The sequence below is a fragment of the Mandrillus leucophaeus genome, unplaced genomic scaffold, assembly GCF_000951045.1.
Source record: "Mandrillus leucophaeus isolate KB7577 unplaced genomic scaffold, Mleu.le_1.0 Scaffold7, whole genome shotgun sequence".
Taxonomy (NCBI): Eukaryota; Metazoa; Chordata; class Mammalia; order Primates; family Cercopithecidae; genus Mandrillus; species Mandrillus leucophaeus.
In genome coordinates this window covers 8,058,086-8,082,350 of record NW_012107585.1, presented here as the reverse complement: position 1 = coordinate 8,082,350, position 24,265 = coordinate 8,058,086, and the positions used below count along the sequence as shown (strand labels likewise).

General features: G+C 43.3%; 1 protein-coding gene across 1 annotated transcript in view; it reads left to right on the top strand.

Annotated features, from left to right (window-relative positions):
- CLIP1 (CAP-GLY domain containing linker protein 1) overlaps window positions 1-24,265 on the top strand; it is a 148,540-nt gene that overhangs the window by 36,692 nt on the left and 87,583 nt on the right. Inside the window, exons 4-9 of the mRNA XM_011964502.1 lie at window positions 3,784-3,908; window positions 5,921-6,143; window positions 10,836-11,033; window positions 11,587-11,690; window positions 14,681-14,741; window positions 19,938-20,042. Of these exons, the coding sequence (XP_011819892.1) occupies window positions 3,784-3,908; window positions 5,921-6,143; window positions 10,836-11,033; window positions 11,587-11,690; window positions 14,681-14,741; window positions 19,938-20,042 (816 nt within the window). The remainder of the gene's footprint in view (window positions 1-3,783; window positions 3,909-5,920; window positions 6,144-10,835; window positions 11,034-11,586; window positions 11,691-14,680; window positions 14,742-19,937; window positions 20,043-24,265) is intronic.

The following is a 24,265-nucleotide window of genomic DNA, read 5'->3' as shown; positions in this document are numbered from 1 at the left end:
TCCGCCCGTCTCGGCCTCCCAAAGTGCTGGGATTACAGGCTTGAGTCACCGCGCCCGGCCCTGACTAATTTTTGTATTTTTAGTAGAGAGAGAGTTTCACCATGTTGGCCAGGCTGGTCTCAAACTCCTGACCTCAAGTGATCTGCCCGCCTCGGCCTCCCAAAGTGCTGGGATTACAGGTGTGAGTCACCGCACCCGGCCCCCATGTTTACTTTTTAAAATAAGCTGTTTATCTTGGAATATGGCAGATAAGAAGCCACCTTACAAGACTGCTTACAAAATTCCTGTGAAACAACCCCTCACGTTTTGTAGCTTTATGCACTCAGGCACTGTGAGATTGAATGGTTTGCTGAGAACTGGATAATGAAGAGATGAGAGTCCAGAGAGGATCGTTTCTGTTTCCTGTTTGTAGACCCACTCATTAACCCAGCAGGAATTTATCAGTGTTTTTATTTTTCACAGGAGCTTACAGGAAGGATATTTGTTTCTGTTCCCACAGCATTTTGTAGAAACCTCTGGATGCACTTCACACTTTTTACAGGAATTTCTTGTCTGAATCTTCTTGTCTATCTCCCTTAGTGGCCAACGCTGTATTCTGTTTATCTTTGTTTTTCAAGGATCCAAACACTCAAGAAATGCATATTGAATAAATGAATGATAATTTAAAAATCTGAGGTTTGCTAAGGCATAAAAATAGTAGCTAGGGTTTTTTTTTTGAGTTTCTAGTTTAAATTAATTCTGTCTTCAATAGTGACTTTTACCACAGTGTTAGGAATTATATGCTAACATTCTGAGAGTAAAGAGAATGAGTTATGCTTGTTTGTGTTTGCCATGGGAATCTATCTTTTAGTTTCTTTGTTTGTTTGTTTTTGAGACAGGGTCTCACTGTCTTGTTCAGGCTGGAGTGCAGTGTCAGGATCATAGCTCACTTGCAGCCTGAGTAGCTGGGATCACAGGCTCATGCCACCATGCCTGGCTAATTTTTAAATTTTTGTAGAGATGGGGTCTCACTGTGTTGCCCAGGCCAGTCTCAAACTCCTGGCCTCAAATGATCCTCCTGCCTTGGCCTCCCAAAATGGTGGGATTACAGGCATGAGCCACTGCACCTGGCCTTGTTTTTTGTTTCAATATTAAAAATGTTTTTCTTTAATCACTTAGATATTTGTCTTAGAACATAGATTTCTTAGATATGATTTGATCATAGTGGCTTCTATTTATTGTCAATGCATCATTTAATGCTTCTGTTTCCTGTACATGCATGTACTAGACTTTTCTGCATTGTCTGGAACACATGAGAAATAAAACCTAACTTTATAAAGTCCTGTTTAAATGCATAAACATGTTTTTTGATTGTAGAATGATTAAGTATAAAAACATTTGATGATTTTAGGACTTCATGTGACTTTCTGTCTCCATAGAATAATTACTGATTTTTTACAGGGAAATGAAAAATACATTTTATGTTATATGAGTGAAGAGTTCCACGTTTGGTGGGAGAAAAAATATTAACAACCTTTCTGTTCTAGGAACTAGTAATCATTCATTTCAGACAAACTTTGTGACATGATTTTTTTTCAGGATACATGTATATTACCTGCATTTAGAGAAATAGTTGCTAATTTGTTATTTGTGATTACTTTTTACAAAGCTGATCTGAATGAAGCTTGTAGTTTGCTTGGAGAATTACTGACTATAGCCTGTTAGATGTCTCTTGGAAAAACAATTGTCATGACAGTAACTTCGACTCACCCCCAAAGAATTTAACACATTATCTGAAGAGGCTACATCATCTTTAACTAATGTGCTGTGTCGTGCTCACATGATGCTGGCTGGACTGCTGCTCTGAATGGTGTGGTGTGGGAGGAAGGAGAAAATTCAGGCCAACTTTCTTTACTTTCTTTTGACTCAACTGCAGTAAGGCCAATTTTATATAGGTGACGATTTGTGTATTGGTACTAACTAACGAGTGTTAAAAGATCAAATGTGTCAAGTCTAGAACTAGTACTCTTTTTTTTGAGACAAAGCCTCACGGTGTCACCCAGGCTGGAGTACAGTGGCACAGTCTTGGCTCACTGCAACCTCCTCCTCCCAGGTTCAGGCAATTCTCATGCCTCAGCCACCTGAGTAGCTGGGATTATAGGCGTGTGCTACCACATCCAGCTAATTTTTGTATTTTTAGCAGAGACGGAGTTTCACCGTGTTGGTCAGGCTGGTCTCGAACTCCTGGCCTCAAGTGATCCACCTGCTTTGGCCTCCCAAAGTGTTGGGATTACAGACCTGAGCCACTGTACCCAGCCTAGGAATGATAATTTTAATAGTTGTGAAGAAACAGAGAGCCTCACTGTGGAAAATAGCAAGAGTCAATTATTATTATTTTTTGAAACAGTTTCTTGTTCTGTTGCCCAGGCTGTAGTGCAGTGGTGTGATCATGGCTCATTGCAGCCTTGGGGACGCCGATGATCCTCCCACCTCAGCCCAAAGTGCTGGGATTATAGGCATGAACTTCCACACCGAGCCAATTATTTTTTGAAGTCCTTTTTTTTTTTTTTGAGACAGAGTCTTGCCCTGTCGCCCAGGCTGGAGTGCAGTGATGTGATCTTGGCTCACTGCAACCTCCGCCCCTGGGTTCAAGTTATTCTTGTGCCTCAGCCTCCCAAGTAGCTGGGACTATAGGCGTGAGCCACCACACCCAGCTGATTTTTGTAGTTTTAGTCGAGACAAGGTTTTACCATGTTGGCCAGGCTGCTCTCAAACTCCCGACTTCAAGTGATCCACCCACCTCGGCCTCCCAAAGTGCTGGGAGGCGTGAGCCATCGTGCCTGGCCTATTTACTTTTTTATTTTTTTGAGGTGGAGTCTCACTCCGTCGCCCAGGCTGGAGTGCAGTGGTACAATTGTGGCTCACTGCAGCCTCAAACCCTTGGGCTCAAGCAGTCCTCCCACCTCAGCGTCCTGAGTAGCTGGGACCACAGGCGCACACCACTGTGCCCGGCTAATTTTTTTTATTGTTTGTAGAGACAGGGTCTTCCTTATGTTGTCCAGCCTGGTCTCGAACTCCTGGGCTCGAGCAGTTCTCCTGCCTGGGTCTCCCAAAGTGCTGAGATTACAGGCACGAACCACTGTGCCCAGCCACAAGTTTGTTTTGAAGCAGAAGCATTTCTGTTAGAAAAATAAAATAAGGTCCAAGAGTGGTGGCTCATGCCTGTAATCCCAACACTTTGGGAAGCTGAGGTAGGCAGATCACTTGAGCCCAGGAGTTCAAGACCAGCCTGGGCAATATGGCGAAACCCTGTCTCCACAAAAAATACAAAAAAATTAGCCTGTTTGGTGGTGTGCACCTGTAGTTTCAGCTACCCAGGAGGCTGAGGTGGGGAGATCCCCTGAGCCCGGGAGGTCAAGGTTGCAGTGAGCCATGATCGTGCCACTGCACTTTAGCCTGGACGACAGAGTGAGACCCTGTCTCAAAAAAATAAATAAATAAATAAAGTGTTTTCTAAGACAAGGAATAATGAACTTGGTGAACAGCCTTAATATCTACATATTAGATTGGCTATCTCATTATTACAACATATTAGGCATCAAATCACTCTGGTAATATAAGTCAGCCAGGTAAGTTTCTTTGCCAGACTTCCTTCAAGAGAACTGTTAGAGTCAAAGAGAAGCTAAAGCAAAGAAGTTGCTGGTGGAAATGGTGGAATGTAGTACCTAGTTACTAGTTGGAACCACAAATGATTAAGCTATAGAGTAACGTTCATCTCTTGATTTTAACCTTCTCTTCTTCCAGGTTGGTGGCACTAAGGCTGGTGTAGTCCGGTTTCTTGGCGAGACGGACTTTGCCAAGGGGGAATGGTGTGGTGTGGAGTTAGACGAGCCGCTTGGGAAGAACGATGGCGCTGTTGCTGGAACAAGGTTGGTTTGGCGTTGTGCAACATCTTGTGTCACTCTTGTACGTGACGATGCTCAAGCCAGTCTCACCAAGTGTGTATCATAACATGGAAAGGTGTGTTCGGAAGAGTGGCACTTTTATTTCCTGAGACCCATCTGCTGATTTGTTTTCCTCACACTAAAACTGGGGCTGTTCTTCTGACTGTCTCCGTAATAATACATGACTGAGTAGATTCTCAACAAGCATTCTGTTTATTTTTCAAAATAGAAAGCAAATACTACGTTACCTGTCTGGCTTTTCTCCCTTTTAATAGCAGTTGACTTCTGAAAGAGTACCTGGGCATCTGGGGTGTGGGTGGGGGTAGAAGGTAGCCACCCTTGTTAGGGAAAAGAACTGCAAAACGTGTCTTCATATTTGATGAGAATTCCATCCTGCGGCAGGAGAACAGACCAGCAAGTGGACTTCTTCCATTGTAAGGATAACCCCGTTCTTTTTTTTTTTTTTTTTTTTTTTTTGAGACAGGGCCTCCCTCTCTTGCCCGGGCTGGAGTACAGTGGTGCCATGTTGGCTCACTGCATGCAACCTCCGCCTCCTGGGTTCAAGCAATTCTCCTGTCTCAGCCTCCCAAGTAGCTGGGATTACAGGCGTGTGCCACCTTGCCTGGCTAAATTTTGTATTTTTAGTAGAGATGGGCTGTTGCCCAGGCTGGTCTTAAGCTCCTGGGCACAGGTGATCCGCCTGCCTTGGTCTCCCAAAGTGCTGGTATTACAGGTGTGAGCCACTGCGTCCGGCCTGGATAACCCCGTTCTTGCCTGGCAGACACAGGATGGGAGTACAGTAATGCACACAGATGCAGAAGGAATTTCCACTCTTCTCTTCAAAATGTTTTGAAGGCACAGGTGTTGTCTGTGATGCATTATTAGTAGTATATAGTACACTAGTGAATCACTTGATTAGTAAAATGTGGTAGTTAACATTTTACTTATAAAACATAGACAAATTGGTTATAAGCAAATTAATTATAGAGAAAAGGGCTTTATCTACCACATACAGTAATTATGACTCATGGAGATAAAGATCTCTTGGAACTGCAATGATTACGAAGCCATCTTTTCTTAATACTAAAGCATTGTAATCCTTTAGAGTCATGACATTGCCCATGTCAGTCCGTAAACAGACATTACTAGTTAATATTTCTCCATGTTTACTTTTTTTTTCTTTTTCTTCAATGCCATTTTCTTTTTTCTGGGTCTTCTCAATGCTATACTTGCAGAATACTTTATCTTTTTTGGTTTTTTTTTTGCATATTTTTATTGAAACAAACATTACAAATTTTCAACGAATCTTTTTTTTTTTTTTTTTTTTGAGACAGAGTCTCACTCTGTTGTCAGGCTGGAGTGCAGTGGCGCAATCTGGGCTCACCACAACCTGTGACTCTCAGGTTCCTGCCTCAGTCTCCTGAGTAGCTGGGATAACAGGCACGCACCACCACGCCCAGCTAATTTTTGTATTTTTAATAGAGTCTGGGTTTCACCGTGTTGGACAGGATAGTCTCGATCTTCTGACCTCGTGATCTGCCCACCTCGGCCTCCCAAAGTGCTGGGATTACAGGCGTGAGCCACCACGCACAGCTCTTCATGTTTACCTTAATGGATCTGCCAAAGTTAGGTGCCTGTTGATTTCCTTTCCCTTTGGCACGGTTTTATTAAATGGGCTTGCTCTATTGCTAAACTCCTCTGCTGTACATTTATCAGGTTGTGGAAATATTTATTTCCTTTATGTAGAATCTCAGCAACAGGTGAGTAAACCTGACTTTGTGTATCATATCGTCACCAGTGTGTGTTCTAAACCATCACTGAAGCTGTTAGTCAGCCTACATACACGTGACTGCTACATGCTGGTGTATAACCCCAGCTTAGTGGTCGAATTTCCAGGAATCCCGCCTTCAGTTAGGAGTTGGGAGAGCATTTTGGTTATAGTTATTATTTCTTGTGATTAAGTTTTTTTTTTTTACTGTTCTTGTTGTTCTCTAAAGGTATTTTCAGTGTCAACCCAAATATGGCTTGTTTGCTCCTGTCCACAAAGTTACCAAGATTGGCTTCCCTTCCACTACACCAGCCAAAGCCAAGGCCAACGCAGTGAGGCGTGTGATGGCAACCACGTCCGCCAGCCTGAAGCGCAGCCCTTCTGCCTCTTCTCTCAGCTCCATGAGCTCAGTGGCCTCCTCTGTGAGCAGCAGGCCCAGTCGGACAGGACTAGTAAGCCCCCTTTCTCTACCTGCCTCCACTTCCCAGGCATGACTAAGGCCCGTGGTCAGTGCCCCTGCTTTGCTGCTTTGCTTGTCCTTGTGCTGAATGTTGCTCACAGCTTTTGCTGTGAAAGTCCTTGCAAGTAAGTTTTGAAAAAGGTAACTCCAGCAAGAATGCATTTTTTGAAATCAGAAAGTGCTTTTAATCGTCCCTTTCATATTCTTAAAAGCTTAAAAATGCATGTGTTCATGGTGAATCTGTGTAACTACTGCTTAGTCTAACACAGGGGTCAAATTATTTTCTATGAAAATATTTTAGGACAAAATGATAGGAACATTGGCGAGATCCTTTTCTTCAAGTCCATAGATCTGTTGCTCCCTCTCTCTTTTTTTTTTCTTTTGAGTCAGGGTCTCACTCTGTCACCCAGCCTCAACGTCCCAGGCTCAAGCCGTCCTGCTGCCTCAGCCTCCCCAGTAGCTGGGACTACCGATGCACACCACCACGCCTGGTTAATTTAATTTTTTTTTTTTTTTTTTTTGTAGAGAGAGGGACCCACTCTGTTGCCCAGGCTGGTCTCGAATTCTTAGGCTCAAGCGATCCTCCTGCCTTGGACTTGCAAAGTGTTGGGATTTACAGGTGTGAGCCACCGCTCCCAGCCTGTCTTTCTCTTTGACTTCAAATAATTTTAGGAACTGAAGTGTTTTGAGAAAAGATGTGTCCGTAGGATTTTAATATTAATACAACCTAACCTACTGGAAGCAGTTAGTGTGTGAAGCATCCCTGACTTGAGCCAGAGGACACTAAAGGGAACTTTTGGAGCCGGAAGAGGATAGTAGGAAAGCCCTGTTTCCATTACTCTCTTCTTCCATCTTCTCCTAGTCTCTTTCCCTCTCTCCCTCTTTTTCCTGTTTAGAGCAGTAAAAATAGAATCACTAGCATTAAAATAGGCAACATCTCATTCTGTTTATTAAGGTGTTATTAGGGTCAAAAGCCCTGCCCATAAGTTTATTTCCTAGAAGTGGGGCAAATACTGTTTAAGTTAGAAATGGCGGCATCAGACTCTCCTCAGACTGAGTTCAGGTCTCCTCTGGGTGGTGGGGAACCACAGGCCAGGAGCTAGGATGTTGCGTGGTGCTATGGGGAGGAGGTGGTTAGCCCGGGATCTCACGGTGCCTGCTCTTCCATTGTCGTCGGGCAGAGAAGGGACAGGTGCTGAAATCTTTACGTGGGGCTGTGCTCCTCTGCCAGCCATCTAGGCTTTCTTCCTCTGTGTTAGATAGAATAAGTACTGCTCAGAGCGTTTCCATTTGCACATGAAGAGACAGAGGAATTACTTTTATGAGAAAAGCATGACAAGAACAATGACATGGAGAAGAACCCCAAACCCCTGTGCTCAGACAGAGCTTTGTTTAATGTGGGTCGGAAACTCTGATATGGACAGCTTGCCTCCTTTGCTGTTCTAGGAACAGTTCCATGGAAGGGTCTATTCTGGATTAGAAATTCTTTCTTGAGTAATTTTTATTACCTTGTAATTGTGTCCATTTGTTTGGGAAATAGCAAGCTCTCCCTGCTGCCACCAATCTCTCCTCTTACTTTTTGGACCAGTGCTCGTACCTCTTCGCTCACCTCATGCAGTGAAAATTGACGAGAGACCTGAGTTTCTGTACCTGTGAGACAGCTTATTGTTGTGTCTTTATGGTTTCTAATCCAAAAATCACCGTAAAATAGTATGACAAAGATACAGAGGAATTGGAAGTGTCATTTCAATTATTTTGCTCAGAAATGTATTTCTGTTTTAGAAAAACAAAAATTGAAAAAATATTGAATTCATTCTCTGTTTTTATTTTTATTTTTTATTTCTTTGAGACGGAGTCTCACTGTTGCCCAGGCTGGAGTGCAGTGGCGTGATCTCAGCTCACTGCAACCTCTGTCTCTTGGGTTCAAGTGATTTTCCTGCCTCAGCCTCCCAAGTAGCTGAGATTATAGGCGCCTGCCACCATGCCCGGCTACTTTTTGTATTTTTAGTAGAGACGAGGTTTCACCGCGTTGGCCAGGCCAGTCTTGAACACCTGACCTCAAGTGATCTGCCTGCCTCTGCTTCCCAGAGCGCTGGGATTACAGGCATGAGGCATGAGCCACCACGCCTGGCCAATTCATTCTTTAATAACCACAATGACTTAGTGTTACTGTGTATGCTGCTGTTGGACTCTACACATCTAGTCGAGCCTTGGAATCTTATTTCTCATCGCGAACCTCATTTCCTGTGCATGTTGATTTTTGCATCATACTTTCTTTTCCGTCATGGGAATAGCCAAAACCCAGCTTTGAAAGACGTGATGTTATTGAAAGGACTGTAGGACAATCTAATGATGAGACTGAATTGCCTCGAACTAGTAGTTTCCATAGAGTCCAGCAGATGTCGCTGTGTTGCTCTTGAAAATTGAAAGCATCCTACAGTGCACTGGTGAGTTTGCTCGGCACCCTGGGGCATCTCTGCACATGGTTGGGAGCCACACATTTAATGTATTCAGGAAGAAATACTAGCAAGAGAAGGTATAATTTAGCTATATAATGCAATTGGAAGGTCAAGGTCAAATGGTTAAAAAAGACAACAGGAGTTACTTCCTAGTATGTTTAAGTAATTTCAAGAACTTTGACTAAATGAAACAGCAAAGGGCAATTTGGGTTCGATTGGCTTCTTTTGTAGTTCTCAAGTTGCCGAGTTATTAATTGAGGAAAGATCCTCGCTGTAAGTCTGCATCCTGTACATCTTGCAGCAAGGGCCTAGGGAGACCGATGAAGAGAAGAGCTTTCAGGCGACAGCTGCAGCTCTGACGGCAGAAGATGAAGTCAAGGCTGAATTGGTCTGGAGCCAGCAGTGGCTGAGCAGATGGCCTTTGGTGCAGTGGCTTGCACCTGTAACCTTAGCACTTCAGAGTTCGAGAACAGCCTAGCGAACATGGCAAAACCCCGTCTCTACTAAAAATACAAAAATTAGCTGGGTGGTAGTGGTACGTGCCTGTGATCCCAGCTACTTGGGAGGCTGAGGCAGGAGAATCACTTGAACCCAGGAGGTGGAGGTTGCAGTGAGCTGAGATCGCACCACTGCACTCCAGCTAATTTTTGTATTTTTAGTAGAGATGGAGTCACACCATCTTGACCAGGTCTGAAACTCCTGGCCTCAAGTGGTCTACTCACCTTGGCCTCCCAAAGTGCTGGGATTACAGGCGTGCACCACCATGCCTGGCTACTTTTTGTATTTTTAGTAGAGACGAGGTTTCACCGCGTTGGCCAGGCCAGTCTTGAACACCTGACCTCAAGTGATCTGCCTGCCTCTGCTTCCCAGAGTGCTGGGATTACAGGCATGAGGCATGAGCCACCACGCCTGGCCAATTCATTCTTTAATAACCACAATGACTTAGTGTTACTGTGTATGCTGCTGTTGGACTCTACACATCTAGTCGAGCCTTGGAATCTTATTTCTCATCGCGAACCTCATTTCCTGTGCATGTTGATTTTTGCATCATACTTTCTTTTCCGTCATGGGAATAGCCAAAACCCAGCTTTGAAAGACGTGATGTTATTGAAAGGACTGTAGGACAATCTAATGATGAGACTGAATTGCCTCGAACTAGTAGTTTCCATAGAGTCCAGCAGATGTCGCTGTGTTGCTCTTGAAAATTGAAAGCATCCTACAGTGCACTGGTGAGTTTGCTCGGCACCCTGGGGCATCTCTGCACATGGTTGGGAGCCACACATTTAATGTATTCAGGAAGAAATACTAGCAAGAGAAGGTATAATTTAGCTATATAATGCAATTGGAAGGTCAAGGTCAAATGGTTAAAAAAGACAACAGGAGTTACTTCCTAGTATGTTTAAGTAATTTCAAGAACTTTGACTAAATGAAACAGCAAAGGGCAATTTGGGTTCGATTGGCTTCTTTTGTAGTTCTCAAGTTGCCGAGTTATTAATTGAGGAAAGATCCTCGCTGTAAGTCTGCATCCTGTACATCTTGCAGCAAGGGCCTAGGGAGACCGATGAAGAGAAGAGCTTTCAGGCGACAGCTGCAGCTCTGACGGCAGAAGATGAAGTCAAGGCTGAATTGGTCTGGAGCCAGCAGTGGCTGAGCAGATGGCCTTTGGTGCAGTGGCTCGCACCTGTAACCTTAGCACTTCAGAGTTCGAGAACAGCCTAGCGAACATGGCAAAACCCCGTCTCTACTAAAAATACAAAAATTAGCTGGGTGGTAGTGGTACGTGCCTGTGATCCCAGCTACTTGGGAGGCTGAGGCAGGAGAATCACTTGAACCCAGGAGGTGGAGGTTGCAGTGAGCTGAGATCGCACCACTGCACTCCAGCTAATTTTTGTATTTTTAGTAGAGATGGAGTCACACCATCTTGACCAGGTCTGAAACTCCTGGCCTCAAGTGGTCTACTCACCTTGGCCTCCCAAAGTGCTGGGATTACAGGCGTGAACTACTGCACATGGCCGATCCCTTTACATTGACGTATTCTTTGTGAGATTTATAGACAGAAGGCACATGCTGTCTTGTGTTTTTGAAGCCTTTCCTAATCCTGGCCAGCCTGCCACCTGGAGCAGCGCCCTTGCTTTGCCGAGCAGATGCCCGCCATGCATGCATCACGCCTCCCTCGCTTTTCTGACAGCATCATCGCCCTTCACTTCTCTAACTTTCCTTTGCAGTTGACTGAAACCTCCTCCCGTTACGCCAGGAAGATCTCCGGTACCACTGCCCTCCAGGAGGCCCTGAAGGAGAAGCAGCAGCACATTGAGCAGCTGCTGGCGGAACGGGATCTGGAGAGGGCGGAGGTGGCCAAGGCCACGAGCCACGTGGGGGAGATAGAGCAGGAGCTAGCTCTGGCCCGGGACGGACATGACCAGGTGAAGTCTGGACCTTGTTGTGGAGATGGTGATGGTTTCTAAAGCCGCTGAGGAGGCCGAGAAGCATACCCGGTGCTTGGCACCGAGGAGCTAGTCTTGAGAGCACTGGAAATGGGTGTACATTTCTTTGCTGTGCTTGTTTGAAAGCTACCACCTGGGGTGCCAGTTTCCATGATCACAGAGATGAAGTTTTGTTCTTGATTCGACCTTAGTGTCTGGTCTTTGTGTCGGGTGTTAGGCCAGCTTAGTTACTAGGGCCTCACCGGTGATTATAGCTGCTGTTTGTTGATTACTCTTAACATGTGTTTCAGCTTCAAAAAAGATGAGGGTTGTTTTACCATTGTTCTTTATCACTTTAACGGTGTGGTTTTTCATCATCTATCTTCCAGGAAAGCTGTGGAGAATAACCTCTTAAAATAGAGAAAGCATTTTAACATAAGGTTTTAGAGTAACGCCCACCCACCATGGTGACCCACAGCTCTTTGGGGAAGTATCTCTGGGTCTGTGTCTTGGTCAGAAATAGTCCATTTACTGACACTCTTGCCTTCCCCAGCATGTCCTGGAATTGGAAGCCAAAATGGACCAGCTGCGAACCATGGTGGAAGCTGCGGACAGGGAGAAGGTGGAGCTTCTTAACCAGCTTGAAGAGGAGAAAAGGTGACCCCAGACTGTTTCCTCGTGCAGTTGTAGCCTCCCCCCGCCCTTTTTTTTTTTTTTTTGGAGACAGAATCTAGCTCTGTCGCCCAGGCTGGAGTGCAGCGGTGCAATCTCAGCTCACTACAACCTCTGCGTCCCAGGTTCAAGCGATTCTCCTGCCTCATCCTCCCAAGTAGCTGGGACCACAGGCACACGCCACCACACCTGTCTCTAATTTTTTGTATTTTAGTAGAGATGGAGTTTCACCACGTTGCCCAGGCTGGTCTCGAACTCCTGAGCTCAGGAAATCCATCCGCCTCGGCCTCCCAAAGTGCTGGGATTACAGGCGTGAACCACCGTGCCCAGCAGCCTTTTCATTTTAAATGACTTTAGAAGAAAATTTCCTATTAATAATCATGTTGGTATCAACCCTCAGGACCAAAGGAATGACTATATGTCCAGCAGAAAGTGAACTCTGCCATACTGTGTGAAGAGGATCTGCTTTGATTTGACTTTTTTCAATAAGTTTGGAATCATTTAGACATGGCCTGATTGACCGGGCACAGTGGCTCACGCCTGTAGTCCCAACACTTTGGGAGGCCGAGGCAGATAGATCATGAGGTCAGGAGTTCTAGACCAGCCTGGCCAAGATGGTGAAACCCCATTTCTACTAAAAATACAAAAAAATTAGCCAGGTTGGTGGCGGGTGCCTGTAATCCCAGCTACTTGGGAGGCTGAGGCAGGAGAATCCCTTGAACCCAGGTGGCAGAAATTGCAGTGAGCCAAGATTGCGCCACTGCACTCCAGCCTGGGTGACAGAGTGAGACTCTGTCTCAAAAAGAAAAAATAAAGACGTGGCCTGGTTAATATAACCTATTTCTTGAGCTGTGATGCATTCCAGACTTCCTCTGGAGGGTCGTCTTCATCAGAGCTGTGGTGGCCATTCCCAACCGGTTTTCACCTGGAACCAGTTTCCTGGTGAGAGGCTCTTCTAGGTCCAAGTTACCTAGTGTTTATGAATTGTGTTACGTCTGGTGAGTGACATAAGGTCCCTGTACTTGAGAAACTCAGGCCTTATTAGGAAAACGAAATTCTCACATGTGGAACGATGAGAGAATTGTAGGGGTCAGTACGAAATCAAATGTTAAATGGTGTGAGACAGAGACTTAAGTTTGGTTCTTATAAAGGGTACTTTCAGGCCGGGCGTGGCACCTCACACCTATAATCCCAGCACTTTGGGAGGCTGAGGCAGGCAGATTGCTTGAGTTCAGGAGTTTGAGACCAGCCTGGGCAACACCCTGGCAAAACCCTGTCTCTACTAAAAATAAAAAGAAAAAAAGAAAAATTAGCTGGACGTGGTGGCGCATGCCTGTAGTCCCAGCTACTCAGGAGGTGGGAAAATCACCTGAGCCCAGGAGGTTGAGGCTGCAGTGAGCTGAGACTGCACTTCAGCTGGGCCACCAAAGTGAGACCCTGTCTCAGAAACAAACAAAGGAACTTTCTTGAGGCCGTGAACAGACACAGTCTCTGAAAAAAGTGTCTGCATGGAAATCATTTGAACATCCCTGGGTTATGGGACATTTATCTCTTTTGGATTTAATGCCATCTTCTGTCATTTCTGGTAACAGGGACTTAATTCAGTAATAAACTAGTATTGCTGTGTGCTTATGCCAGTCATAAGCAATGTTGTCAGGGGTCATAGTGAGGTACAATACCATCTCTTACTTTCTCACTGGAGAGAGAAACACTATACGTAGGAAATTCTCTTCATATTTAAAAAATGGCTGCAAGTAAACAAGAGACAGTGATAGACCCTCTAGGCCCTTCTGAATTCCATGGCACCAGTTCCATTTGCTTCTGTTCTTTTTTAAAAAAAAATGTATGGCTGGCTGCGGTGGCTCATGCCTGTAATCCTAGCAATTTGGGAGGACAAGGTGGGCGGATCACTTGAGGTCAGAAGTTCGAGATCAACGTGACCAACGTGGTGAAACCCCATCTCTACTAAAAATACAAAAATTAGCCAGGCCTGGTGGCAGGTGCCTGTAATCCCAGCTACTTGGAAGGCTAAGGCAGGAGAATCGCTTGAACCCAGGAGGCAGAGGTTGCAGTGAGCCAAAATTGCACCACTGTACTCCAGCCTGGGCGACAGAGCAAGACTCCGTCTCAAAAAAAAAAAAGCCATTATTATCTTTTGAGACAAGGTCTCACTCTGTCACTCAGGCTGGGGTACACTGGTGTGATCATGGCTCACTGCAGCCTTGACATCCCTGGCTCAAGTGATCCTCCTACCCCAGCTTCCCAAGTAGCTAGGACTACAGGCACGTGCCACCATGCGTGGCTAATTTTTGTAGAGATAGAGTTTTGCCATATTGCCCAGACTGGTCTCAGACTGAGCTCAAGCAGTCTGCCTACCTTAGCTTCTCAAAATGCTAGAATTACAGGTAGCTTATTTTATTTTATTTTTTTCTTTTTGAGACAAGATCTCACTCAGTTGCCCAGCCTGGAGTGCAGTGATACGATCATAACTCACTGCAGCCTTGACTGCCTGGGCTCAAGCGATCCTCGCACCTCAGCTTCGCAAGTAGTTGAGATCACAGATGCATGCTGCCACACCTGGCTAATTTTTAAATTTTTTGGTAGAGACAGGTCTCGTCATGTTGCTCTTAAACTCCTGGCCTTAAGCCATTCTCCCACCTTGCCCTCCCGAAGTGCAGAGATGCATTTTTAAACTTATTATGTCTCTAAGGCATTTATTGCTGCTCTCTGTTTGAATTCACCAGGGTAGTGATGATAGCTTTTTTTTTTTTTTAATATACGAACTGGGTCTCACTATGTTGCCTCAGCTGGTCTCAAACTGCTTGGCCTCAAGTGATCTTCCTGCCTTCATCTCCCAAATTGCTGGGATTATAGGAGTGACCTACCATCCCCAACGTGAATTTTTTTTTTTTTTTTTTTTTAAGGCTCTGTGTTACTTAGTTTCTTAAGTGTTTTGTTTGGGTTTTATTCCGCAGGAAGGTTGAGGACCTTCAGTTCCGGGTTGAAGAAGAATCAATTACCAAAGGTGATCTTGAGGTAAAACCCCTTCAGCTCTCTTAAAGCTTCGATGGGTATCAGTATTCAGAACATGAGTGAAATAATGCACCAATCGAAATGAGTGGCCAGAGCAGTCAGCTGAGGAAGTGGCAGGGGAAACCCTGGCCTCTCTGGCCAGGTTGGCTTCTGGGGGTGGCTTTGTGGTGACGGTGCCAGTCCTTGAGCCTGTGATTGTGTGTCCATGTCCTGTGGCAGAGTGAAACTTGCACTACTTCTTTCTCGTGCTTCACAATTCAAAACCATGAATTGGATTTCATCAAGTCATAAATCTGGCAGTGTGTCCTCAATTTAAAGCAGTCCTAAGTGAGACTGATGTTCCTCTGATGATTAGAAAAGGCATTTTAAATTTGGTCATAGCGGTCCCTAACAGGCCGGGCACAGTGGCTCACGCCTATAATCCCAGCACTTTGGGAGGCCGAGGTGGGTGGACCACCTAAGGTCAGGAGTTCGAAACCAGCCTGGCTAACATGGTGAGACCCCATCTGTACTAAAAATACAAAATTAGCCGGGCATGGTGGCGGGTGCCTGTAATCCCAGCTACTTGGGAGGCTGAGGCAGGAGAATCGCTTGAACCTGAGAGGTGGAGGTTGCAGTGAGCCGAGATGGTGCCACTGTATTCCAGCTTGGGGGACAGGACGAGACTTTGTCTCAAAAAAAAAAGTCCATAACAAAGCTTTTTTTCTTTATCTCAACTTTGCTTTCCAGTTGAGCAGGATAAATCCTTTTATAACCCTATAAAAGGAATATGTTGTAATTGTTGATTTTTTTAAAAAAAGTAATCGGCAGAGCAAAAACTAAGAACACTTTATATTTCAGCTTCTTTTATTTCATGGCATTTGTAGAATTCATGGATTTTCCTTTAGTGTCAGGTTTCTCATCCCTTTTAAACAATGTATTCATATTAGTTTTTAAATTAGATACCAGAATTAAATGGTTTTGATGGTTTCAAGCCATTGCTAGATATATGACAAATGTAAATCATTCAGTTTTTCAAATTTTCCAGATTTGTGGTCCTTTAATCTACAATATTTTAGTAAAAATTGTACTTAACTGTGCATTTTCCAAATATGCAGTTTTGCTACAATTTTAGAGTCTGTCGGCTGCCCACACCGTGCTTAAATTTGAGGGGTCCTTCCAAACAGCAACTCTGATTTCTTTGGAAATAAATGTGTCTTTACAGTTAACAAAGCAAGGAGGGGGGCATTTCCTGGGTTCTAGTTTTATGGGGCCCAGAATTTAATGGTTCATTAACAATGTAATAGATATCTTCTTCACTCATTTCATATACAGCCACATTCCTTTAGTCAATTTTTGTGTTGTTCTCATCCATTTAAAAACATCCCAAAGTCTCATTAGAAGTTTCATGTCATCATCTAATTCATATGAAATACAGCCTATGGGTCTTGGGGAGGGTCCAGTTAAAATAATTTACATCAGCACTAGGCTTGTATAGTCTGTCTGATAAACTTACTTGAAATTAATCAAATAAAGTTATCTTGAAACCCTAACACATATTGAAGCTTTATTGGAATCTCTTTTTTGTTGTTGTTTAATTTTTTTTATTTTTTTACTGATAGCAAAAGAGCCAGATTTCTGAAGATCCTGAGAATGTAAGAGGGCACTTAACTGTGTGGATATTTCCCTTGTTAACAAAGATTGATCACAGATTAAAATGCTTATTGATATACTCAAACACTAACTGCATAATCTGACCTTGGGACATTGACCTTAATGTTTCTGTGCATGTGGCTTTCAAAGCAATTACGTTTATATCCTGAAGAAATTGTATATAATGACTAAGCTCCACACATTCATGTGTTTAATGAATAGGTCAATATTTGCTTTATAAAGAATTTTGCCAGAAAGGGGGGAAAAAGTTTTTTGTCTGGAGACCTGGCCTTCTTCACTTAATTCATAATGTCTTCTAATTTTAGTGGAATTACTCCAAAAGAGATGATATCTGACTGGAGCTTAAAGCATTCTAGATGTGGAGTTGTGGGAATTCTGGGGAAGTTTCCAAGTTGTCTAATTTTACTTCCCATGAGAGGAAAGGGTATCGTGAGGCTGGCTGCTGTCCCAGAGCTGACTGGCTGCCTTTTCAGTGTGCCCCCGCCACTGGCCAGTGCCTGCCAATGCAGTTGATGAGACATTCAAACTTCCGTTTGTTTCTACAGTATTTTCCTTAGTTGTGAAACTAGAGGCAAGCATTTGTCAGTGAAGACACAGTATGTTTTAAATTGTTGTTAGTGAAGTGAGAGTTTTTTAGCTGTAGCATTACTAGGCATGCAGGTGTTTTATTTTTCTTCCTCTAAGTTCAAACATCCAGTACAAATTCTTGCTATGTGGTCTCTAGAGCACTGCTTCCTGGTATACCCTGCCAGCTGTGCTGCTGGTTGTAAAGAACCTGAAAGCATTCCGCTTTGATTTATTGCCACATAAGAAGGAAATTAAAGAATGACATTACTTCCTACCACCTTCTGGCAGCTGAAATAGACAGCTCAAGACTAAACTTTTGGCCGGGCACTGTGGCTTACACGTGTAATCCCAGCACTTTGGGAGGCTGAGGCGGGCAGATCACCTAAGGTCAGGAGTTTGAGACCAGCCTGGCCAACATGGTGAAACCCCGTCTCTACTAAAAATAAAAAAATTAGCCGAGTGTGGTGGCACACGCCTGTAATCCCAGCTACTAGGGAGGCTGAGGCAGGAGAACCACTTGAACCCAGGAGGCAGAGGTTGCAGTGACCAGAGATCACGCCACTGCATTCCAGCCTGGACAAAAAGAGCAAAACTCCATCTCAAAAAAAAAGATTAAATGTTTTAAAAGGTCTTCGTTCTGAAGAGTTCCTTTTTGTGAAGCTACTTCAGTGATCTGGGTCTCTTCTCTCGTTCCGAAACAGGCTCCTGCTGCCCCCGGTGTCAGTCTGCATGGGATTTCCCCCCTGCCTTTCCTGTGCGCTTCTCGCAAAGCCTTTGCATTCCTTCTCAATCCCCTGTCCCAGGACTTTCCTCTTAGGATACTCTGTGTCTTATTCTAAGAAAGGAATGATTTTATAAGAAGGGTTGTCCTGTTCAGTGTCACATTTTTTACTGTGTACTGCGGCATGGAAGTGGATCACTAGTTCCCTTGCTGCTGATTGGTCACCTAAGGTCAGGAGTTCAAGACCAGCCAGGCCAACATGGTGAAACCCAGTCTATACTAAAATACAAAAATTAGCCGGGTGTGGTGGCGCACGCCTGTAAACCCAGCTACTGGGGAGGCTGAGGCACTGTAGAGCCCCAGATAATAGGTATATAGACCCATCAGTAAGGAGGCATTGGCTACGCTTATCTGGAAGATCTCTGAATGGGGAGGAGATCACATTAAACATATATTTGCTTTTTATCTGGAAATAGTGACCTTTTACCCAGAGGACACTTAACTATGTCAAGAGAAAAAAGGTTCTGTTGCCTTTTCTTTTCCTACTACTGTAGTTTTGGATTTCAGCTCCTGAGGCTGTAACCCCAATTATGTGGGTAAGGATTAGATTCTTTTCTTATAAAAGCAGGGAGATTGAACAGTGTCCATCCAAGGCACATACAGACCAAGGGGATTATCCAGACAGTTAGGGCTTGAATTGTATTTCATTATTTTTGTGGACTCTACAGAGCTGAAGCAGGTGATAAAAAAAAATTTTGTTCACCTTTTAAATATCCCATGATGGTTTGTTGATACCTGGTTTACAAGCAAAATGACCTCTTGAATGCATTGAGGCCCCCGAGTCCCACTGGAATGAGTGAAGACGTTTGTAACCTTCACTTTTACGTTCCCCTCCTCTACTCAAGCTCTACACTACTTTGTGTCACTTTGTTTAGAGTCTGTTGTCATTTTTTCATTGCCTGTAATTGTCCAGACTGACAGGTCAATTAGAACCACAAAATATTTAAATTACTGCAAGTAACTGACAGCTGCTGAGAGCAGCCCTGCAGGTGTGGGCCTTGTCAGTCGCTGATTCTGATAACTGATAACCTCTTGTATAAGAGAGGTGGGGGTGGGAAGTGGTACATTTGGACCCAGATTATTTCAAATTGATTAAGATTCTGCTGCAGTTAAACCTGTTAGAGATTATCCTCTGGGTTCCCCATCAGGCTACATCCAAGTGCGTGATGGTGGGGAGAGCAGAGTTTCTGAGATCACAAGTGTTGAATCACCTTAGTAACCCACCAGCTCTTTTTGCGAGAGCTCAAACCCATGCCTTTGTGTTGAGTCACCTTTTTACATCTGAGCTAATAAAAACATCTGCATCTTAAGGTAAAAATAACCCCTTACCAGTTTGAGCTAAACTTTGCTCTTCTCCTGAGCCTCTCAGTTGGCCTGCTTCAGAGATGGAGACTATAGAAGATAATTATTACTAAATTTTCTCTTTGTAATTCTGAGTCCTTTTTTCCCTCCCTGGAGCCAAATAGCCTTTGGGAAATCCACTGCTGGAAGGAAGCTAGAGCTTCCATGGCCTCTTCCCCATCACATGTAGGAATGTTGCTGAGACTCTAACTCAGACCCTTCTCGCCCATTTCTGCAGAGCCTGCTAGCATGATTTCTTAGCTCTAGTTTCCAGATTCCTTCTATTGGGGTTATTTTTTGACCCTTATTTACGTCAAGTTATATGCTAAGGTGCAAGAATCTGCTCTAAGGACTTATTGAACAGTTTAAGATTTATGGTATCTTTGCCATATTTAGGTGATAGTGACGGTCATTCTGAGGGTCAATATACCTTTTAAAGTGATCAAGTCAGTTACATACACATTAATGTCAAGTAGCCTTTGTGGGGCGGAGGGATAAGGATAGTTTAGAGGGAGGGATATTAACTATTCTAATTGGTGCTGATAAACTTCACTTATCAATATTACTTATATTTGGCTGCATGCCTCTGACACTTCATCTGGCCTCATGTGTTTTCCATTTTTTTCTTTCTGAACAGACTAGCCCATGCCCCCTGCCCACCACCATCCTTTATCCCTGGTATTCATCCTCACTGCCCACCTCATCTCACCTCCACTTCTTCCCTTCTCCATTCCCCTTTGGTTCACCCCTTGGCAGAAGGTACTGGTGGCTCAGCCTGCATGCCGCTGTCTCTCCTCTCGTGCTGGCATGTCATGGTGGCACTGTTGTGTTCTCTTCCTCTTCCTTTTTACTAACAGACGCAGACCAAACTGGAGCATGCCCGCATTAAGGAGCTTGAACAGAGCCTGCTCTTTGAAAAGACCAAAGCTGACAAACTCCAGAGGGAGTTAGAAGACACTAGGGTAATGGTTTTCACTATTTAATGAAGCAGACCCATGCATGTGAATGGTGGACACCTCAGGTGACAGGCTTTAGAGTTGGCCTGAGCCTTGACCCAGTGGTTCAACCTGAGTTTGGTCTTGGTACCGTTCAGGTGTTCGTGAGCTGAGACTGATGAGCAGGAACAGGTGTTTATATCTCCTCTTTTGTCAAAAGGAAAGACTCATTCCTTTGGCAACCCAACCAAATCAGGATCAGAAACTTTACAACTGAATAAATGAGTGGATATAACTGTATTTAAAGTTCTTTATGTTAATACCATGAAATACATTTCTCCAGTTGGCCACAAGCAGTCAATTGTCCTCTTGTTCTCATATTTCTAGTTAGTAGGCTTTCTAAAGAATTTTTTGTTATTGTTGTTTTACTTTAGCTCTCTTCCTGACTTCTTCCCTGGCCTCTTGGGAGAAGGAAATGGAAACATGGGCTCTGTTTCATGAGAGTTAAAGACTTTCACCCCAGTTACCTTTTTATCTTGGAAGGCTGATCTCTGCATCTCCCTCCATCCTGTCACTCAGGGGATTGAAACCTCAGTGGACGCTGGGCGCAGTTGCTCACGCTTCCAATGCTAGCACTCTGGGAGGCTGAGGCAGGCAGATCACTTGAGGTCAGGAGTTTGAGACCAGCCTGGCCAACATGGTGATACCCTGTCTCTACTACACATACAAAAATTAGCTGGGCCTGGTGGCATGTGCCTGTAATCTCAGCTACATGGGAGGCTGAGGCAGGAGGATTGCTTGAATCCAGAAAGTGGAGGTTGCAGTAAGCTGAGATCATGCCACTGCACTCCAGCCTGGGTGACAGAATGAGACTGTCTGGAAAAAAACAAAACAAAACAATAAAAACCCTCAGTGGTCAGGAGGGAAATGTATGTTGGGAACAGAATGGCTTCTTCCTGCCCCGAGCTCATTGTGCTTGGCCCTTGGAGCCAGGACATTAGTCAGGTTTTAGTTTATTTATATATCAAATCACCTATATAGTACATACTACATGCCAGACACTATTCTAAGTGCTTTAGACGTATTCCGTCTCAACACAACCATAGGAGGTAGGGAGTATTAGTGTCCCCGTTTTACAGACAAGAACACTGAGGGACAGAGAAGTTAAGTAACTTGCCTAAGATAAAACAGCAAATAGAATAGTGGAGGCAGGATTTGCATCTAGGACATTTGGCCCCAGAGCATGTGCTCTTAAGCACCACAGGATGGAGTCTGTCTAGTATGGAAGTCGTTTTGTGCTTAAAGATTAAGAAACAGTCACTTACATGTAAGATATGTATTCACATACCCTTTTAAATCATGAATTTGTCTGTCAGTGACTAAATTGCCCAGATTCTTAACTTTAGAATTTCAAAAATTACTCTGTCTAATCAAATTTTCTATCTTGATTTTTAAAAGAAATTTCTAATGTTTGTAGAAATTTCTCTTGTTGAGAATTCATTGACTGATCTAAAAATCTAGACAGTTTTTCTTTTCTAAATCATACGTTTTTATTTTTTAAGAAGGAACGATCGGCCTCCGAACTAAAGATTTCTCCTGTGTATTTGGTAAGAAAACAAAAAAAGTGGGCCAGGCATGGTGTCTCATGCCTGTAATCCCAGCACTTTGGGAGGCCGAGGGAGGAGGATCACCTGAGTCCAAGAGTTCAAGACCAGCCTGGGCAAGATGGTGACACCTGCCTCTACAAAAAATTAAAAAAAAAATTAGCTGGGTGTGGTGGCTACATGGGAGGCTGAGGTGGGAGGATCTCTTGAGCCCAGGAGGTTCAGGCTGCAGTGAGCCATGTTCACGTCTCTGCACTCCAGCCTGGGCAACAGAGCAAGACCCTGTTTAAAAAAAAAAAAAAGTGGTAATTTGGTGCTGTTTCCTCATTAACTGAGAGCCGAATAATTGATCTGGGAAATACAATGGACTAATGAGATTGAGTTCCTTTAGTGTGATGGGTTGTTGAAGCGATATATTTTTTTTAAACATGTAAACTCCTCTCCCTTTTGTCAGCAAACAATTTTGTGTTTTTTTTTCTGCTCTAGATAAGGCATACAGTTACACTATGTTTTATCCAAGTATTTCAGTGTAAAGCTTATAATCTTTCCATAATGAAGTATGTCTTCCGTTGATCCTCACTCTTGGTTTCCCAAGTGTTAAAATAACCAGCTACCCATGTAAGTTTCGTATCACCTATGTTACTTTTTAGGAAGTGCTTCAGAATTTTTTCTAGCCAATAAATCCAGTTTCCAAACAGTGTGCTTGGTGCTGTAGAGATGTTAGCAAGAATAAGAAATAATTTCTGACTTAATTCATGGTCTCAAACTAGTGGGAGAAGCAGACATACTACATAGTTTTGAATGAGGGCAGATTTTGGGAAATGAAAAATAAATTGCTGTACTTTATAGGAAAATGCCACGGAAAGTAAAATCACATTGTTATTTATTATTTTTACTTATTTTTTACTTGGCATTTTTCTCTACTTGACTGTTTTGTTGTAACTAAGAACCATTGCCCTATTGGGTTTAATGTATTTATGCTACAGACCTTGCAGCAATGGGGTTTATTAGTGTTTTGTGGTTTTTTTTTCTTTTATTTAGCAAATTTTACCATATCCTAATGGGTTTATTAATGTTTTGTATGTTATTTTAGCATAACAAACTCTTGGACTCTTCCCTCCGTAGAAAATCATGTGTAAATGAATTAACATCTTTAACCTGATGAGTCTATAACTATGAAGCACAGCAATTATAGTCAGCTCTGAAATATTTAATTTTATTTACTTTGATTATGTAATTTTGGAGACCCAGTGCTTTCTTTTCCTCTTCTTTTATGGACATTTTTAATCTTTAATGTTGTCACAGCCTGTAGGGTGGGCAGAGGAAATGAAAGAAACATATCTGTTATTTTCTGTTTCAAAGAAAGGCAGTGTGGGAGAGGAGTCTTAAATTCAGAGGAATATTTAACATTTTTTTATAGAGATGGGGTTCTCGCTGTGTTGCCCAGGCTGATCTTGAACTCCTGGCCACAAGTGATCCTCCTGCCTTGGCCTCCCAAAGTGCTAGGATTATAGGCATGTACCACCTCACCCAGCCAATCAGAGGAGTTTTGATCCTTGAAATATGGGACTCATTGCTGTTTTAAAATTATTTTGTTTCCTTTCATTTCCCAGATTAGTCCAAGAATTTTTATGATGGAAGCTATTTTCCACATGTCCTATGTACTGAATGGACTGCGTAGCAGGTAGCAGAGGGAAATAATTTTCTAGCACTGAAAGGGCACAGGTTAAGAAAGTGTTTTTCTAGCCCTGGAGTATTTATTTAAAGGAAGAAGATTCTTGGGTACTACCCAAGAGCTCAAATAGAATCGAAGTACTTGGGAATAGGTGGAAACTTGCAGGTTAGATGTACATTCCAGGTGATTCATGTGCATTCTAATGTCTGAGAACCACTGGGTTAGAGGGTTAGGGGAAGAAGATATTTACATCAAAATGCTGATAGAATTATCAAATCTAAAAAGGGGATTTTGTGTAAGGTTCTTATGTATTATTGCAGGTAAGTAATCATTCTTACTTTGTGTTTTAATAAAATGATTAGTAGGCCGGGCGTGATGGCTCATGCCTGTAATCCCAGCACTTTGGGAGGCCAAGTTGGGTGGATCACTGGAGGTCAGGAGTTCGAGACCAGCCTGACCAACATAGTGAAACCCTGTCTTTACTAAAAGTACAAAATTAGCCAGGTGTGGTGGCACATGCCTGTAATCCCAGCTACTTGGAAGGCTGAGGCAGGAGAATTGCTTGGACCTGGGAGGCAGAGGTTGCAGTGAGCTGGAATCACGCCATTGCACTCTAGCCTGGGCAACAAAAGCAAAACTCCCTCTCAAAAAAAAAAAAAAAAAGTTTAGTAAATTAATTCTTCATTCTTCAATGAGAGTTTCATTCTACAGGTGATGTGTTATTTATTGAAACATTTGATAGGTAATTTTAGACCTTTTATGCAAGTGCTATCCAATAGAAGTATAATGCAAGCCACACATGTACAATTTATAATTCTCTGGTACCCACATTACTTTTTTGTAAATCACAGGTTAAATTAGTTTTAATAATATATTTTATGTAAACTTATATATCCAAAATATTTAATCAATATAAAAATTAACAAGATATTTTAACCATTTTAAAATATAATTTCTTTTTTTTTTTTTTT